We start from the raw sequence: 17,345 nt of genomic DNA on the forward strand, positions 1-17,345 counted from the left end.
CCACCAGCAGTGTAGAAGTGTGCCCTTTCCTCCACATCCACGCCAACATTTCTGGTTTTGGGATTTTGTTATGTGGGCTACTCTTACTGGGGTTAGGTGATATCTCAGAGTAGTTTTGATCTGCATTTCTCTGATGATTAAGGATGATGAGCTTTTTTTCATGTGTTTGTGGATTTTGTGTCGGTCTTCTTTAGAGAAGTTTCTCTTCAAGTCCCTTGCCCACCCTGAGATGGGGTCACGTGTTCTTTTCTTGTTAATACTTTTGAGTTCTCTGTGGATTCTGGTTATTAGACCTTTACCGGAGGTATAACCTGCAAATATTTTCTCCCATTCTGAGGGCTGTCTGCTTGTTTTACTCACTAGGTTCTTGGCTGTGCAGAAGCTTTATAGTTTGATCAGGTCCCAGTAGAGTATTTTTGATACTGCTTCAATTGCCTGGGGAGTCCTCCTCATAAAATATTCACCCAGGCCGATTCCTTCAAGAGTTTTCCGGAGAGGGGCGCAAGGCGGGGGCAAGTACTGGCAGAGACATGCGCAAAAGACCAGCCGAAGCCAGTCGTGGAGTCTAGAATATGTGCATCGTCAGATAAAGCGTTTGCTAGATAGTGAGCATGCGTACCATATCTGAAGTTGATAAACTGATATTGAAAATGCGTAATTAACTTTTGGAATAGGGAAAAAAATATATACAACAAAACTCCTCGTTTGTGGGACATGCGCATTCGTTCTCAGATTTTTTTAGTTTTGAAAGTGAGCATGCGCATATTGAGGAGGCGGGTCCTTGGAAGTTTGAAAGCGGCAGAAGCGGCTAGTTGGAGGCTGTAGGTGAACCAGGTTAATGGTTCTTCACTTTTTTAAGGAAATAGACATAGATTGTGGCTCAGCATGTCAATAGTGACAGTGCAGCTTGGTCAGTGTGGCAATCAGATTGGTTTTGAAGTGTTTGATACCTTATTCAGTGACTCACACAGTTCCCAGGGTCTGTGCTCTAAGAGAGAGAATGAGGCTTATCGAGCATCTTGCAAAGAAAGATTCTTCAGTGAGGAGGAAAATGGAGTTCCTATTGCCCGAGCTGTACTTGTTGACATGGAGCCTAAAGTTATCAATCAAACGCTGTCAAAGGCTGCCCGGTCTGGCCGATGGAAATATGGCCAGCATGCATACTTCTGTCAAAAACAAGGTTCTGGAAACAACTGGGCATATGGTTACTCTGTCCACGGACCCAAGCATAAAGACTCTATAATGGACCTAATCCAGAAGGAAGTAGAGAAATGTGACTCTTTGACTGGTTTTTTTATCATAATGAGTATTGCTGGGGGTACAGGATCCGGGATAGGAGCCTTTGTTACACAGAATTTACAAGATCATTACCCAAACTCTTTGAAAATGAATCAGATTATATGGCCTTATGGAACTGGTGAGGTTATTGTTCAGAACTACAAGTCCATTTTGACTCTTTCTCACTTGTACCGATCTTCAGATGCCCTGCTCGTTCATGAGAATGATGCTGTCCATAAAATATGTGCAAAACTAATGAATATCAGGCCAATCTCCTTCAGTGATATAAATCAAGTCCTTGCACATCAGCTGGGAAGTGTGTTCCAGCCTACTTACTCTGCAGAAGGCTCATCTCACTGCCGAAGAAATCCACTGGGTATTTTTCTCCCTGTGTGTTGTTTGTAGGAAATTCTTACTATGTTCTGAGAGCCTCAAAGTTTATTCTTCACCATTTCCTCTCCTCTGCCTGATGATACCCTTGTCTCTCTCATCTCTAAAACCTTCCTATGGACCTGCTTAGTTCTCTGCACCATCTTACTGAAAAGCTTTGAAAAGTTGCTAAATTCCTGAAAAAAAAAAAAAAAAGAGTTTTCCCTGCACTTTCTTCAAGTATTTTTATAGTTTCATGCCTTAAGTTTAAATCTTTTATCCAGTGAGAGTCTATCTTAGTTAATGGTGAAAGGTGTGGGTCCAGTTTCAATCTTCTACAGGTTGCCAGCCAGTTTACCCAGCACCATTTGTTAAATAGGGAATCTTTTCCCCACTGAATGTATTTAATTGGCTTGTCAAAGATCAAAAACAGTAAGTAGCTGGATCCATCTCTTGGTTCTCTATTCTGTTCCAGACATCTACTTCTCTGCTTTTGTGCCAGTACCATGCTGTTTTGATCACTATCGATTTATAGTACAGTCTCAGGTCTGGTAGCATGATTCCTCCTGCTTTGTTTTTATTGCTGAGTAATGTTTTGGCTATTTGAGGTTTTTTCTGATTCCATATAAAAAGAAGTATTATTTTTTCAAGATCTTTAAAGTATGACAATGGAACTTTAATAGGAATTGCATTAAAATTATATATTGCTTTGGGCAGTATGGACATTTTAACAATGTTGATTCTTCCCAGCCATGAGCATGGTATGTTTTTCCATTTGTTAACATCTTTGGCTATTTCTTTTCTTACAGTTTCATACTTCTCTTTGTAGAGATCATTCACGTCCTTTGTTAGGTATACTCCCAAATATTTCATCTTCTTTGGCACTACTGTGAAAGGAATAGAGTGCTTGACTGTTTGTTCGGCTTGGTTATTGTTGGTATATATAAAGGCTACAGATTTATGGGTGTTGATTTTGTAGCCTGAGACATTGCTATATTCCTTGATCACGTCTAAAAGTTTTGTAGTAAGGGAAACTTTTCTTATCTATTAATTTCTAAGAGTCAAAGATTCCTTCCTGGGATCGTGTGAAAAAGAGGGGAAATTGCTTCTTTTGGAAAGAGGTAGAAACCAAATAGAAATAAGTGTTATTTTAACTCCTTGGCAAATAGTAGCCCTTCTTGATATGCCCTGGTACTGTTATGAGGGCCTTTCCATTTCATTCAAACTAGGTTTTATACTAACCAGAGAGACCACACTATGTGCCTGCACCAGAGTACATGGGTTCGCTGGCCTGGAAGCCATCAGAATGTGGGTCCTGAGAGGTAAGAGACCTTCTGATGGTACAAGCTCGATGATGTGTTGGGGATATGGCTTGTGTAGCAGAAAATATCTGGGGAATTCGGTCACTACACTTGACCCCAATTCAATTGGCAGAAAGATGTGTCCAGTGATTAGGTCCAGCTCACATGTTTCCATCTAAGCCCACACTCTATCCCAGGCATTGCTTACTCAGATAGGAATTGTGAGAAGGTAAAAGGGGATAGGCTGGGCGGTGGGGAGCCTACCATGTCACCGTCTGTCTTCTTCCCACTTCTACTGTTCTGTAGTATTTTACACGCAACAGGAAACTCTGGCCACTGCACCAGGTCATGGATGGTCCTGGTATTTCAGTTTGATTGGTAAAAACAACAAGGTTGTGCTAATAAATGCTGCTATGCACAAATAAAGCTCAGCTACGAATTTAGGTTGTCTCCAGAGATACATGACAAGGTGTTAGCAAATGGATGTCCTCTGTGTGTGCACTCAGCTCTGGACTGCATCCGCCATGCTCACAGCAGCAGCATGGGTTTGGAAATAGGTGAGTGCCCAGGATTCCTTCTAAGATAATGACTCTGAAAGCATCTACGTTTTGCTGTTTAGGAGAAAATTAGTCCTCTTGGTAGGGTAAGATGGTGTGTCTTAGTTTTATTGAAAGGAAGCATCACAGCACTTCCTCCATAAGGGCCTCAGTTTCCTATTGGAACAAAGTGGTCCCTATCTTTAGTATTTTATAATTCACCTCATAACACTGAGAGAAGAAATTTTACATAAACACCTTTAAGATGTATAGTTTTATGCTTTTTTCACTTCCATTGAAAGCAGGCCTGTACTTCCAACTACTGTTTTGTGGTGGGGGAGGGGTTCATTCCTTTCAGATCTTTTGATTATATTCTTTATTAGGCTCAATGCTCTTGAAAAGTCATCTTACCACATTACTGCCTCTGTGAATGGACAGTGTCTTCCATATACTAAAAACACCACACCAGTGGGGATTACTTTGAATGACCGTGACATGGGCTTCTCCATGAGAGAATGCAAGAGAAGGGCCAGACGGGAGCCCTGGAATTCATACAATAACAAGCCCAGCAGCAGGGAAGGTAAAAGAGTGCCCTCCTAACATGATGGAATGCTTCATCCACATTCCAAAAGCTTAAAAGAGGTGCCAGCTTTGGAAATCCTACAGTGGTGAGGGCAGGCACCGGTCACCAGGCATTCCCACTGGGTAAACTTTACTAACAATGGCTTCTGGCTTCCCACCTGCTGAGCCACATTGTAAGAATGGTCTGAATTTACTGAGCTGCTTCCAAAAGTTCCACACATTTCCAACTTGAGAGTATACTCACAATGTTGCCCCCCCACATCCCCTGGGCCCCCACAAAAGGGAAGTAAGTGCCCTGTTCTTCTTACTCCATTGAGTGATGGCACCAGACCACAGAGACTGAGATATGAAAGGACATGGATGGCTCAGCACAGACCAGCATTTAGGTGGAGTTAGCTTGTCCATTCCAGCTCTGCTGCACAAGTGCTCTCAGGACAGAGATAAGCCTTCAGTTACCCAATGAAAATCCATTCACTCATTTATCAATTTGGGCACCAATATGAGCCACTCACTGTGTTTGTTAGTCATGGAAAGGAGAACAGGCTTGGTATCTACCCTCATGGAGCTTATGGTCTAGCAGCTGATTGCCCTACTATGTGCTAGATGCTGTAGGAGAAAAGTCCTTCACCACTAGGAAACCTCTGATCACCCACATGCCAAGCTCCTTCCTGCTTCAGGGCCCTTACACTTGCCGTTCCTTCTGCCTGGAATGTTCTCTCCCAGGATTTTTTTATGATTGGTACCTTCTATCATATAGATTTCAACTCAAATGCTTTCTCCTCTGAAAGACCTTCACTGAGCGGTTTGCCTAACGTCACTCTTCTCTCCTCCTTAGTCACTGTATTACAGCACCTTGTTTCATTTTCTTTTCTTTTCTTTCTTTCTTTCTTTTTGAGACATATCTCACTCTGTTGCCCCAGGCTAGAGTGCTCTGGTGTCGTAGCTCACAGCAACTTCCAATTCCTGGGCTCAAGAGATGATCCTCTTGCTGCAGCCTCCCTAGTAGCTGGGACTACAGGCACCCGCCACAATGTATGGCTAATTTTTCTACTTTTAGCAGAGACAGGGTCTTGCTCTTCTTCAGGCTGGTCTCAAACTCCTGAGCTCAAGGGATCCTCTTGCCTCGGCATCCCAGAATGTCAGGATTACAGGAGTGAGCTACCACATCCAGGTTCATTTCTTTACTCTTTCGAATCATTGCATTTATTTGTGTGTAATACTTATTTGTACTGAGGACACACTTGAATATCAAACTCCACAAGAAAAAGCTCTGTATCTCCAGAACCTAAGAAGTGTCTGGGATATGGTTAGTGCTCAACATGTGTTCACTGAGGGCAGGTGCAATGCAATCTTTCAAAAGGAAGTTCTTTAAGAGTAGAAGAGACAAGATCTAAAACATTCAAAGGAGACTGAGTTCATTAAGGAGGCTGAGCAGTGAAAGCTTTCTGAAAAATCTAGATTTGGGTCTGGATCATAATGAGTAAAAAACAATGAACCATGCTTGGGACCATATGAAAGCTCAGTCAGCAGAGCATGAGGAAAAAGGTTGTTTTTTTTTTTTTTTCAGAAGGAGAAAGGGGTTTTCTCCAGTGTGGCTGGGAGGAAGAGTTATGGGAGTAAAAAGTGGGAGATGGACCTGTCCATGGAGAAGCTTCAATGCCATTTATAGAAATTACTCTCCATGAAGCAAAAGGACTTAGGAATATCTGGTTGTATCTCCACTGAATGGAATTCTTTTTTTTTTTTGAGACAGAGTCTCATTATGTCGCCCTTGGTAGAGTGCAGAGTACTGTGGCGTCACAGCTCACAGTAACCTCAAACTCTTGGGCTTAAGTGATTCTCTTGCCTCAGCCTCCCAAGTAGCTGGGACTATAGGTGCCTGCCACAACGCCAGGCTATTTTTTTTTTGCTGTTATTGTTGTCATTGTTATTTAGTAGGCCCTGGCCGGGTTAAACCCACCAGCCCCGGTGCATGCCGCCGGTGCCCTAACCACTGAGCTACAGGCACCAAGCTGGAATTCAGTTTTTTTTAAGGGAATGATGTTCTAATTTTCTAAGTCAACACTGTAATATTTAGACCTTCTTTTCCTACTTAAAAACGTAAGTACATTTACAGAAGGCTAGAGAAAGGAGAAATACATCCATCTGTAGCCAATCTGTCCAGGATTCTCTCAAACCTGCCCCAGAGTGAGGAGCAGGGGGATGGGGTGATCACAGAGAGGCGAGGCCCACAGTGCTTCCCTGGGGGGCCCGTGCACAAGGCTGTCGTGGAGAAGGCAGGGACATCACACTCAGTCAGACACAGCACATAAGGACTGCAAAGCTATCTGCAGCTCGGAGACTTAATAAAAAGCAGGTCACCAAGAAGCTTCACTTCCGTGAGAACCGACTGTACTGTTTAAGCCCATTTAAAGTAAAATAAAAAAGGGCAAAGGAAAACCTTCATTCTGCAACCATTCTGGAGCAGCAGAAGGAATATCGATTATCATTTCAGAAGTGGAAACATACTCTTTTCTTGCCCCTATATGTCTGTTTTTGGAGCCAAGGAGAAAATACTGAAAAGGGGTCTGGGTGCATGTGAAGGGAGGATGACACTGCAAAGTTAAAAAAGAACCTGATGATGATGGCTAAAGGCAAATGCGTAACCCTTGAAGCTTCCTTGACATAGATCAGCTTCTGTTTGCAGCTCAGGGAACCATTTGCTACATTCACTCACTCCTCAAGGATCATCCGCTCCTTTCCAAGTATTAAGATGTCAGCGAAAATCTACCTTCTGGGGAAATTTAATCTGCGGGAGAAGAGCTGCTGACGCTCATAAAAATAGCTGTCAGACATTATGACTCCTCTGGGACACATACAACAGGGGTCACGAAGCCCGGGGAGAAGAGCAAAACTGTTTGGAATCCTTAAAGGTCATGCAGCCCAGAGGCTCTGGTCCTGAATCGGGAAGCCCTGAGGGTCCTGTGAGGGGGCTTCGAGTATCTACAAAGTCCCTGAAATTGAACAAACACTTTTGTGCCTTTATTGAATGTTGGGGGGTGAGAAGGGCTTTCATCAGATTCTCAGAGGTTCACTATCAAAAATGATTAAAAAGTGGCAATATATTATTTCCATATAATTTTTTCACTCTAAAAACTATTTTTCACTGCCCTAATATATTTAGATATTATATCCAAAAACTTGGAGACATAATCTTAAGAGAAATTTAAAAATTATTAATAAGAATCTTTGCCATTATCTCCATTCCAAATACGTTTCTCTCACCAGATTTCATATATGTGTGTGCACCTTTCCTTTGTATCCCCTGTGTTTTGGGGGCGAGCCACCTGTGTACACGCAGAGCCGCCTCATCCTTTTCACTTGCTGTGTAGTACTCCAGAGCTACGCAGGACTCAGTGTACTCAGAAGTTTCATGACGAACATCTCAGTCACTTCCTGTTTTCTCTCATGACGAACATCAGCAAGATGAATATCTTTGTGTTTAGCCATTTTATGCACCAGTGCACGTGTTTCTTTAGCAGGAAAGATGAGAGAGGGAATTGCTCGGTCATGGGATATGCACACTTGTAATTTGTAATTCAACTGCCATCAGCCACCTCTGCCCCTGCAGGGTGGCAGTTTCCCACTCCACCAGGAGTAGAGGAGGCTATTTGTTGACTGTGTCCTACTGGCACACTAGGTATTAGCAATCTTTTTTATTTTTGCCAAGCTATAAGATTAAAATGCATATCCCATTATTATTTTCCATTGTATTTTTCTTTTTTTTTCTTTTCTTTTTTTTATTAAATCATAGCTGTGTACATTGATATGATCATGGGGCATCATTCACTAGCTTTACAGACTGTTTACCAAGTTTCACATATACCCTTGTAAAATGCACCGCTGGTGTAATCCCACCAATCCCCTTCCCTCTACCCACCTCCTCCCGACCTCCCCTCCCTTTCCCCCTATTCTTAGATTGTAACTGGGCTATAGCTTTCATGTGGAAACCCTAAATTAGTTTCATAGTAGGGCTGAGTACATTGGGTACTTTTTCTTCCATTCTTGAGATGCTTTACTAAGAAGGAGATGTTCCAGCTCCATCCATGTAAACATGAAAGAGGTAAAGTCTCCATCTTTCTTTAAGGCTGCATAATATTCCATGGTGTACCTGTACCACAATTTATTAATCCATTCATGGATCGATGGGCACTTGGGCTTCTTCCATGACTTAGCAATTATGAATTGAGCTGCAATAAACATTATGGTACAAATATCTTTGTTATGATGTGCTTTTTGGTCTTCTGGGTATATGCCCAGCAGAGGGATTACAGGATTGAATGGCAGATCTATTTTTAGATCTCTAAGTGTTCTCCATATCTCTTTCCAAAAGGAATGTATTAATTTGCATTCCCACCAGCAGTGCAAAAGTGTTCCCTTTTTTCCACATCCGTGCCAACATCTCTGGTCTTGGGATTTTGTGATATAGGCTAGTCTCACTGGAGTTAGATGATATCTCAAAGTAGTTTTGATTTGCATTTCTCTGATGATTAAAGATGATGAGCATTTTTTCATATGTCTGAAGGCCGTGCACCTGTCTTCTTCAGAGAATTTTCTCTTCAAATCCCTTGCCCAGCCTGTGATGGGATCCCTTGTTCTATTCTTGCTAATGCGTTTGAGTTCTCTGTGGATTCTGGTTATTAAATCTTTGTCAGAGACATAACCTGCAAATATCTTCTCCCATTCTGAGGGCTGTTTGCTTGCTTTACTTACTGTGTTCTTGGCTGTGCAGAAGCTTTTTAGTTTGATCAAGTCCCAGTAGTGTATTTTTTAAACTGCTTCAATTGCCCAGGGGGTCCTCCTCATACAATACTCGCCTAGACTGATTTCTTCAAGGGTTTTCCCTGCACTCTTCTCTAGTATTTTTATAGTTTCATGTCTTAAATTTAAACCTTTGATCCAGTGAGAGTCTATCTTAGTTAATGGTGAAAGGTGTGGGTCCACTTTCAGTCTTCTACAGGTTGCCAGCCAGTTCACCCAGCACCATTTGTTAAATAGGGAATCTTTTCCCCACTGAATGTTTTTAATTAGCTTGTCAAAGATCAAATAACGGTAAGTAGCTGGATTCATCTCTTGGTTCTCTATTCTGTTCCAGATATCTACTTCTCTGTTTTTGTGCCAATACCATGCTGTTTTGATCACTATTGATTTGTAGTATAGTCTGAGGTCTGGTAGCGTAATTCCTCCTGCTTTGTTTTTATTTCTGAGTAATGTCTTGGCTATTCGAGGTTTTTTCTGATTCCATATAAAATGAAGTATTGTTTTTTCAAGATCTTTAAAGTTTGACAGTGGAGCTTTAATAGGGATTGCATTGAAATTATATATTGCTTTGGGTAGTATAGACATTTTAACAATATTGATTCTTCCCAGCCATGAGCATGGTATGTTTTTCCATTTGTTAATATTTTCAGCTATTTCTTTTCTTAGAGTTTCATAGTTCTCTTTATAGAGTTCTTTCACGTCCTTTATTAGATAAATTCCCAAATATTTCATCTTCTTTGGCACTACTGTGAATGGGATAGAGTCCTTAACTGCTTTTTCAACTTGACTGTTGTTGGTATATATAAAGGCTACCGATTTATGAATGTTGATTTTGTAACCTGAGATGTTGCTGTATTCCTTGATCACTTCTGAAAGTTTTGTAGTATAGTCCCTAGTGTTTTCCAGATATACTATCATATCATCTGTGAAGTGCGAAAGTTTGATCTCGTCTGACCCTATATGGATACCCTTGATGGCCTTTTCTTCCCTAATTGCAGTGGCTAAAACTTCCATTACAATGTTAAAAAGCAATGGAGACAATGGGCAGCCTTGTCTGGTTCCTGATCTGAGTGGAAATGATTCCAATTTAACTCTATTCAATATAATATTGGCTGTGGGTTTGCTGTAGATGGCCTCTATCAGTTTAAGAAATATCCCTTCTAAAGTATGGAGAAACCTCAAAGCCCTCAACCTAGACCTCCCATTCGATCCTGCAATCCCATTACTGGGCATCTACCCAGAAGGAAAGAAATCCTTTTATCATAAGGACACTTGTACTAGACTGTTTATTGCAGCTCAATTTACAATCGCCAAAATGTGGAAACAGCCTAAATGCCCACCAACCCAGGAATGGATTAACAAGCTGTGGTATATTTATACCATGGAATACTATTCAGCCATTAAAAATATGGAGACTTGACATCCTTTGTATTAACCTGGATGGAAGTGGAAGACATTATTCTTAGTAAAGCATCACAAGAATGGAGAAGCATGAATCCTATGTACTCAATCTTGATATGAGGACAATTAATGACAATTAAGGTTATGGGGGGGGATGCAGAAAGAGGGATGGAGGGAGGGGGGTGGAGCCTTAGTGTGTGTCACACTTTATGGGGGTAAGACATGATTGCAAGAGGGACTTTACCTAACAATTGCAATCAGTGTAACTGGCTTATTGTACCCTCAATGAATCCCCAACAATAAAAAAAAAAAAAAAGATATTAAAAAAAAAAAGAAATATCCCTTCTATACCGATTTTCTTAGGTGTTCTGATCATGAAGGGATGCTGGATATTATCAAAAGCTTTTTCTGCATTGATTGAGAGAATCATATGGTCTTTGTTTTTTAATTTGTTTATGTACTGGATTACATTTATAGATTTGCATATATTGAACCAGCCTTGAGATCCTGGGATAAAACCGACTTGGTCATGATGTATAATTTGTTTGATGTATTGCTGGATTCTGTTTGTTAGGATCTTGTTGAATATTTTTGCATCTATATTCATTAGTGATATTGGTCTATAATTTTCTTTTCTTGTTGGGTCTTTTCCTGGTTTGGGGATCAGGGTGATGTTTGCTTCATAGAATGTGTTGGGTAGTCTTCCTTCTTTTTCTACATTTTGGAACAGGTTGAGTAATATAGGTACTAATTCCTCTTTAAAGGTTTGGTAGAATTCTGACTTGAAACCATCTGGTCCTGGGCTTTTCTTTTTAGGGAGGTTTTGTATGGTTGATGCTATTTCCGAACTTCATATGGGCCTGTTCAACATTTTCACTTGATTCTGGCTAAGTCTTGGAAGGTGATGTGCTTCCAAGTATCGGTCAATTTCCTTCAGATTTTCATATTTCTGAGAATAAAGTTTCTTGTAATATTCATTAAGGATTTTTTTGATTTCTGAGGAGTCTGTAGTTATTTCGTCTTTGTTGTTTCTGATTGATGAGATTAGAGATTTTACTCTTTTTTTCCTGATTAGGTTGGCCAAAGGTTTATCTATTTTATTGACCTTTTTGAAAAACCAGCTTTTTGATTAATTGATCTGTTGTATTGTTCTTTTGTTTTCAATTTCATTTAATTCTGCTCTAATTTTGGTTATTTCTTTTCTTCTCCTGGGTTTGGGATTGGAATGTTCTTCCTTTTCCAGTTGCTTGAGATGTCCCATTAAGTTGTTAACTTCCTCTCTTTCCGTTCTCTTGAGGAAGGCTTGCAGTGCTATAAATTTCCCTCTTAGAACTGCCTTTGCGGTGTCTCAGAGGTTCTGATAGTTCGTGTCTTCATTGTTGTTTTGTTCCAAAAAATTGGTGATTTCTTTCTTAATCTCATCTCTGACCCAGCTATCATTCAGCATAAGGTTATTTAACTTCCATGTTTTTGTATGAGTATGCAGATTCCTGTTGTTACTCAGCTCAAGTTTTATTCCATGGTGGTCCGAGAAGATGCATGGAATAATTTCCATTCCTTTAAATTTACTGAGGTTAGACTTGTGACCTAAGATGTGATCGATTTTGGAGTAAGTTCCATGGGCTGATGAGAAGTATGTGTATTCAGTTTTGTTGGGATGAAATGTTCTGTAGATGTCTGCTAAATCCAAATGTTGGATGGTTACGTTCAAATCTAAGATTTCTTTGCTCAGCTTCTTGTTGGATGATCGATCCAACACTGCCAAAGGAGTGTTGAAATCTCCGACGATTATGGAGCTGGAGGAAATCAAATTGCTCATGTCTGTTAGAGTTTCTCTTATAAATTGAGGTGAATTCTGGTTGGGTGCATAGATATTAATAATTGAGATCTCATCATATTGAGTATTACCCTTAACAAATATGAAGTGACCATTCTTGTCCTTCCTTACTTTTGTTGGTTTAAAGCCTACTGTATCTGCAAATAAAATTGGAACACCTGCTTTTTTCTGATTACCATTTGCCTGAAATATGGACAACCATCCTTTCACTCTGAGTCTGTATTTGTCTTTTCAGTTAAGATGTGACTCTTGTATGCAACAAATATCTGGCCTGAGTTTTTGTATCCAATCAGCTAACCTATGCCTCTTTAGAGGACAGTTTAAGCCGTTCACATTAATGGAGAATATTGATAAGTCTGGTGACGTTTTGGGTATCGGGTTTTTCAAAACTCCAGTGGGTATTTTTAATCCTTTTGCCAGTGTGGAAATTGGAGTTTGATCCGAAGTTTCTGAGTGAGTTTATTTTTGTGGTATAGGATTTGGTTGGTCATTATGGAGGATAGGTCTGAGAATATCCTGAAGAGCTGGTTTGGTTATGGCAAATTTCTTCAACATATGAATGTCATTAAAGTATTTAATTTCTCCATCATAAATGAAACTCAGTTTAGCTGGATACAAGATCCAGGGTTGAAAGTTCTTTTGCTTTAGGAGATTAAAAGTTGGTGACCACCCTCTTCTGGCTTGAAAAGTTTCAGCAGAGAGATCTGCAGTCATTCTAATATTCTTCCCTTTGAAGGTAATGGTTTTCTTTCTCCTGGCAGCTTTGAGGATTTTCTCTTTCATATTAAGTTTAGTGAAGTTAATTATGATATGCCTGGGGGATGTCTTATTGGGGTTGAGTCGTGCTGGGGTTCTGAGGCTGTCCACTATCTGAATTTCAGAATCTCTAGGCATGTCTGGAAAATTCTCTTTCATAATTTCATGCAGAAGGGCCTCTGTGCCCAGCGAGGCCACTTCATCTGTTTCTGGAACCCCTATGATTCGGATATTTGCCTTCTTCAAATTATCCCAGAGCTCTCAGAGAGAGTGATCCATTTTTGCTCTCCATTTCTCTTCCTCTTTGAGAGTTTGGGAGCGTTCAAAGGTTTTATCTTCGATGTCAGAAATCCTTTCTTCTGCTTGCTCCATTCTGTTGCTGAGGGATTCTACTGTATTTTTCATATCTTTGAGGGCTGCAAATTCTTGCTTCAGTGTGTCTAAGTCTTTGGTGGGTTTGTCTTTAAATTCGTTAAATTCTTGAGCCAACTTTTGAATTTCTCCTCAAATTCCTAATTCCACTTTGTTAATCTTGTCTGCAATCCAAATTCTGAATTCAATTTCTGACATCTCAGCCAGTTGTTTATGAATAGGATCTTCAATTGCACCTGCCATATCTTTCCTTGGGGGGGTTGATCTATTCTGGTTATTCATGTTACCAGAGTTTTTCTGCTGATTCTGCCCCATGGTTGTTTTACTCTCTGATTTTTTCCCCTGGGGCTTTGTCGAGGGCCTGTACAGTGTTGTGGCCTGAGAAACTGGGGCCCTGTCTGATGTGGTGGGGCTAAGTGGTTCTGTCTTGTTTTCAGCTGGTTTCTGTTCCACCCTAGTGAAACAGATACTTTGGATTGAAGTCTCAGCTGTGGAGAAATATCAGCAATTAAGTCACCCCACCCCCACCAGCAAACAATTGGAAAAGAAAAATCAAACCTTCCTACCACCGTGCACCCAGGGCACCACCTGATTTGTCCTCAGGCGATTCGTTAAGTTCAAAAAGGTCCAAATCAATTGTCTCAGTCTGCACCTGTCTCGGGTGAGAGAGTTTAAGAGGTCTCTGGGAACTGGATCACAGGGGTCTGGTGACTACTCTGGTGTGGCGTGCTCCAGTGCTGCGTGGAGTCAGGAGAAGCCACCCAGCCAATAAATCAGTCTGGGAAGGTTTCTGCCTCCTTCCCCACCTTGCACCACTTCACATCCAGTCACTGACAGCCCTGCAGTTGGCTGACCCAGTTGCCTGTAGTGAATCGGTACTCCAAGAGTTTGTACCTGCCTGAATCACAAGGAAGTCTGCCAGGCTGCTGCGCTCTGCCTCTCTCCAGCAGGAGGAGGTGAGGCCTGACAACCTCAGGCGCTTGATGAAGGTTGAGGGGTTTTCACTCAGGTCCAGTCTCACCCCTGATTAATGTTACTGACAGAATAGAACAGAACAACTCTGCGGTTCCCCTGCAGAAGAGAAGCTGAAGCTTGTCTTTGCTTTTGTATTGTCTATAGGCTGACGATCCCTTGAGGGCCAGGTGCGTCTTAGGTTTAGTAAAGTGGACCTCTGGGTCAGCCCCGCCCTGGGAGTTTCCCTGGTTTGCAAGTTAGAGTTGCCTCAGGCAAACTCAGAGTCTCTGGTTGCCCAGGGAGATGGGGGTGTGGCTTCAGAATATTTGGTAGTGAGCCGTATTGCTAGCAAAAGAGGGCCGCTGCTTTATGGCTCAGGCAACAGCTGCTCCAGTGTAGCTCCCTTCTGGCCAACTGTCCTCTCTCCGCTCCCATACCCCAGAGTCTGCACCGACAGGCTGCAGCCCAGCACTGTCTACACCCCTCGAGCAATCGCCCAAGAGTCTGGACCCCTGGGGGACAGGCCTCCAGACCTTGGAGTGACAGCAGAGGGGAGTGCGGGGAGCGCTAGGAGCCTGGGGTTGGGGGCAGAGAACTCACAGAGCTTTACACAGTTTTATGCCTGGCCGTATTGTCACCAAAAGACGGCTGTCGCACTGTGCTTCAGGAAACTGCCACTCTGGTGCAGTCCCCTCTCCGCTGACCAACCGGGACTGTCCTCCAGACCCCAGTGTGAGTGAAGGGGAGCGCTGGGAGCTCAGAATTCCAGGTAGAGACTATATACAGTTTATACAGTTTTATGCCTGGCAGGAGGACACCGTGGCACCCTAGTAGGGGAGGTAGGTCCAGTTTTTAGGGGGTCTCTCCCGTGGAGTGTAGTGGGAGGACCTTTGAACTCTGACCGGTTGTTTGTGGGGCACTCTGAGCCATTCTTATGGGGGAGGGGACTCCCATCCGCTTGGTGATGGATTTTTTACCATTTGTTTGTATCCTTATGGTCGCAGCTCGCCTCAGCGGGGTTGACGTGCGTTCTACAACCTTCTCTCTTAGTGCAGCTCAAATCCACCAGGTTACTTGCTGAATTTTTGTCCTTTAACTCTCCTTCTGGACAGGAGCCTCTGTGAAAAGCTGGCTTCAGTCAGCCATCTTGTCTCCTCCCCTCCATTGTTGAACATGTTTGGATCTGTTTATTTCCAAACATGTTCAACCCCTTTTAGAAAAATATTATCTGTAGTTGCTTTTCAGTGAATTCTTTTTTTTTTTTTTTTTGAGACAGAGCCTCAAGTTGTTACCCTGGGTAGAGTGCTGTGACATCACAGCTCACAGCAACCTCCAGCTCTTGGGCTTAAGCGATCCTTCCGCCTCAGCCTCCCCGAGTGTCTGAGACTATAGGCACTGGCCACAGCTAGTTTTTCTACTTTTAGTAGAGATGGGGTCTCTCTCTTGCTCAGCTGGTCTCAAACTCCTGAACTCAGGCGATCTATCCACCTTTGCCTCCCAGAGTGCTAAGATTATAGACATGAGCCACCGCCTGGCTGGAAGAGAAGCGTTTCTTTCTTTCTTTTTTTTTTGTTGGTAATCTATTTTATTTTATTTTTATTTATTTATTTATTTTTATTAAATCATAGCTGTGTACATTAATGCAATCATGGGACACCGGAGCTGGAACATATTCTTCTTGGTAAAGTATTTCAAGAATGGAAGAAAAAGTATTCAATGTACTCAGCCCTACTATGAAACTAATTTATGGCTTTCACATGAAAGCTATAACCCAGTTACAATGTTACTGGGTTATACATGAGCGTTTCTGATGAGTAATGTGTAGTGAGCAACAGGAAAGTGATGGCACTGAGTAGCTTGTAGGGCAGACAGTAGACCAGGTGGATAAGCAAACTGAGATGGTCATAAAGAGACTGGAGGACCAGAGAGGGAGTATGGATACCATTTAATAGATTGGATTTTTTGATAGAGTTGGTTCATTTTCCTGAAATTGAAGATAAACATGATTTAATTGTACTTTTTCATTTTATTATTTGCATTTGTTTCAAAATTAAATTTTTTTTTGATAGGTACAACTGTGTATGGCACAAAACACCACAGACATTACAGGAAAAAGTCTCTTCCCATCCCAGCTAGTCAATTTTGCTCTTTGCAGACGTCAGTGGTACCAGCCTTTTTTATATCCTCAAAGTGGGCTCTCCCACATAAATATAGTCAATTCTCATTATTTGCAAGAATTTTATTCTATTTTCTGTGGACGCGAAATGTGAATACTGAGCTATTTCTCCTAGGGGAAATATGCAGCTCAGTTTCCGCGAGCCTCTGGGCATGTTTCCATTGCCTAATCAATACACTGCATTATTTTATGTGGGTTTCTATTCAAAGACACCTTATTAAAAGACAGACATATATTGTTGATTCACTAACACTGAATTCATGGTCAACCACATTGTATGTTACACGTGCCCAAATGAAGTTGGTCTAACATACCTATTTTCTCCACAAGACACCACAGCCTTCTTGCATTGAGGAACACCAGACAGCATCTCAGTTCTGTACTCGGGAGCCATTGATAAATCACTGGCAAAAAGCACAAAATATGGGATAGAGGGAGAATGGTACTATTTTAAACAGACACAGAAAGGGCACTTATTACACAATGAGGGCCAAGACCAAGAAGGCCAGGTGTTACCTTGTTTGACCTCAGCTGAGAATGTGCAGTTTTCATGACTCAAATTTCCCTCCACCTTGCACATGTCCTTGAATGACCACAGAGATGTTTGAGCATTGTTTTGGGGGTTACAAATAAATTTTGGCAGCTAGGTGAATTTGCAAATACAGAATCCACACACGATGAGGCTTGGCTGCGTGCACCAGTCATTAAAGGATATAATTTGTCTCTACTTTCTTGTAAATGAGGAAGGCCATGATTAAGAAGGATGGATGATAAGCATGATGAGGGTGAAGGGACACAGTTAAGGTCAGACCCTACCCTCTAGGAAAGGAGGATGTTAACATCCGTGTTAATGTTGTGTTAATAGGTCAGGTCACCAGGAGGTGTGGCTGTTCTGCCAGGATGGGAGGGTGGGGCAGTGATGGGCACAGGTTAGAGTCGTAGTTCTCCAACTTGGGGGAATTGGCCCCCACGGGACAATGTCT

The 17,345-nt window shown here is 41.8% G+C and overlaps 1 protein-coding gene across 1 annotated transcript; it reads left to right on the forward strand.

Moving 5' to 3' along the window:
* Positions 1-655: 655 nt before the first annotated feature.
* LOC128571022 (tubulin delta chain-like) lies at positions 656-1,683 on the forward strand. Its single transcript, XM_053570709.1, has one exon. The coding sequence runs from the start codon at positions 886-888 to the stop codon at positions 1,681-1,683; it is 798 nt and encodes a 265-aa protein (XP_053426684.1). The 5' UTR covers positions 656-885.
* Positions 1,684-17,345: the final 15,662 nt, after the last annotated feature.

This window comes from Nycticebus coucang, chromosome 18, assembly GCF_027406575.1.
Source record: "Nycticebus coucang isolate mNycCou1 chromosome 18, mNycCou1.pri, whole genome shotgun sequence".
Lineage (NCBI taxonomy): Eukaryota > Metazoa > Chordata > Mammalia > Primates > Lorisidae > Nycticebus > Nycticebus coucang.

Excerpts from the sequence above, each read along its gene's own strand:
- LOC128571022 (XM_053570709.1), top strand. The coding sequence starts at position 886 with ATGTCAATAGTGACAGTGCAGCTTGGTCAGTGTGGCAATCAGATTGGT.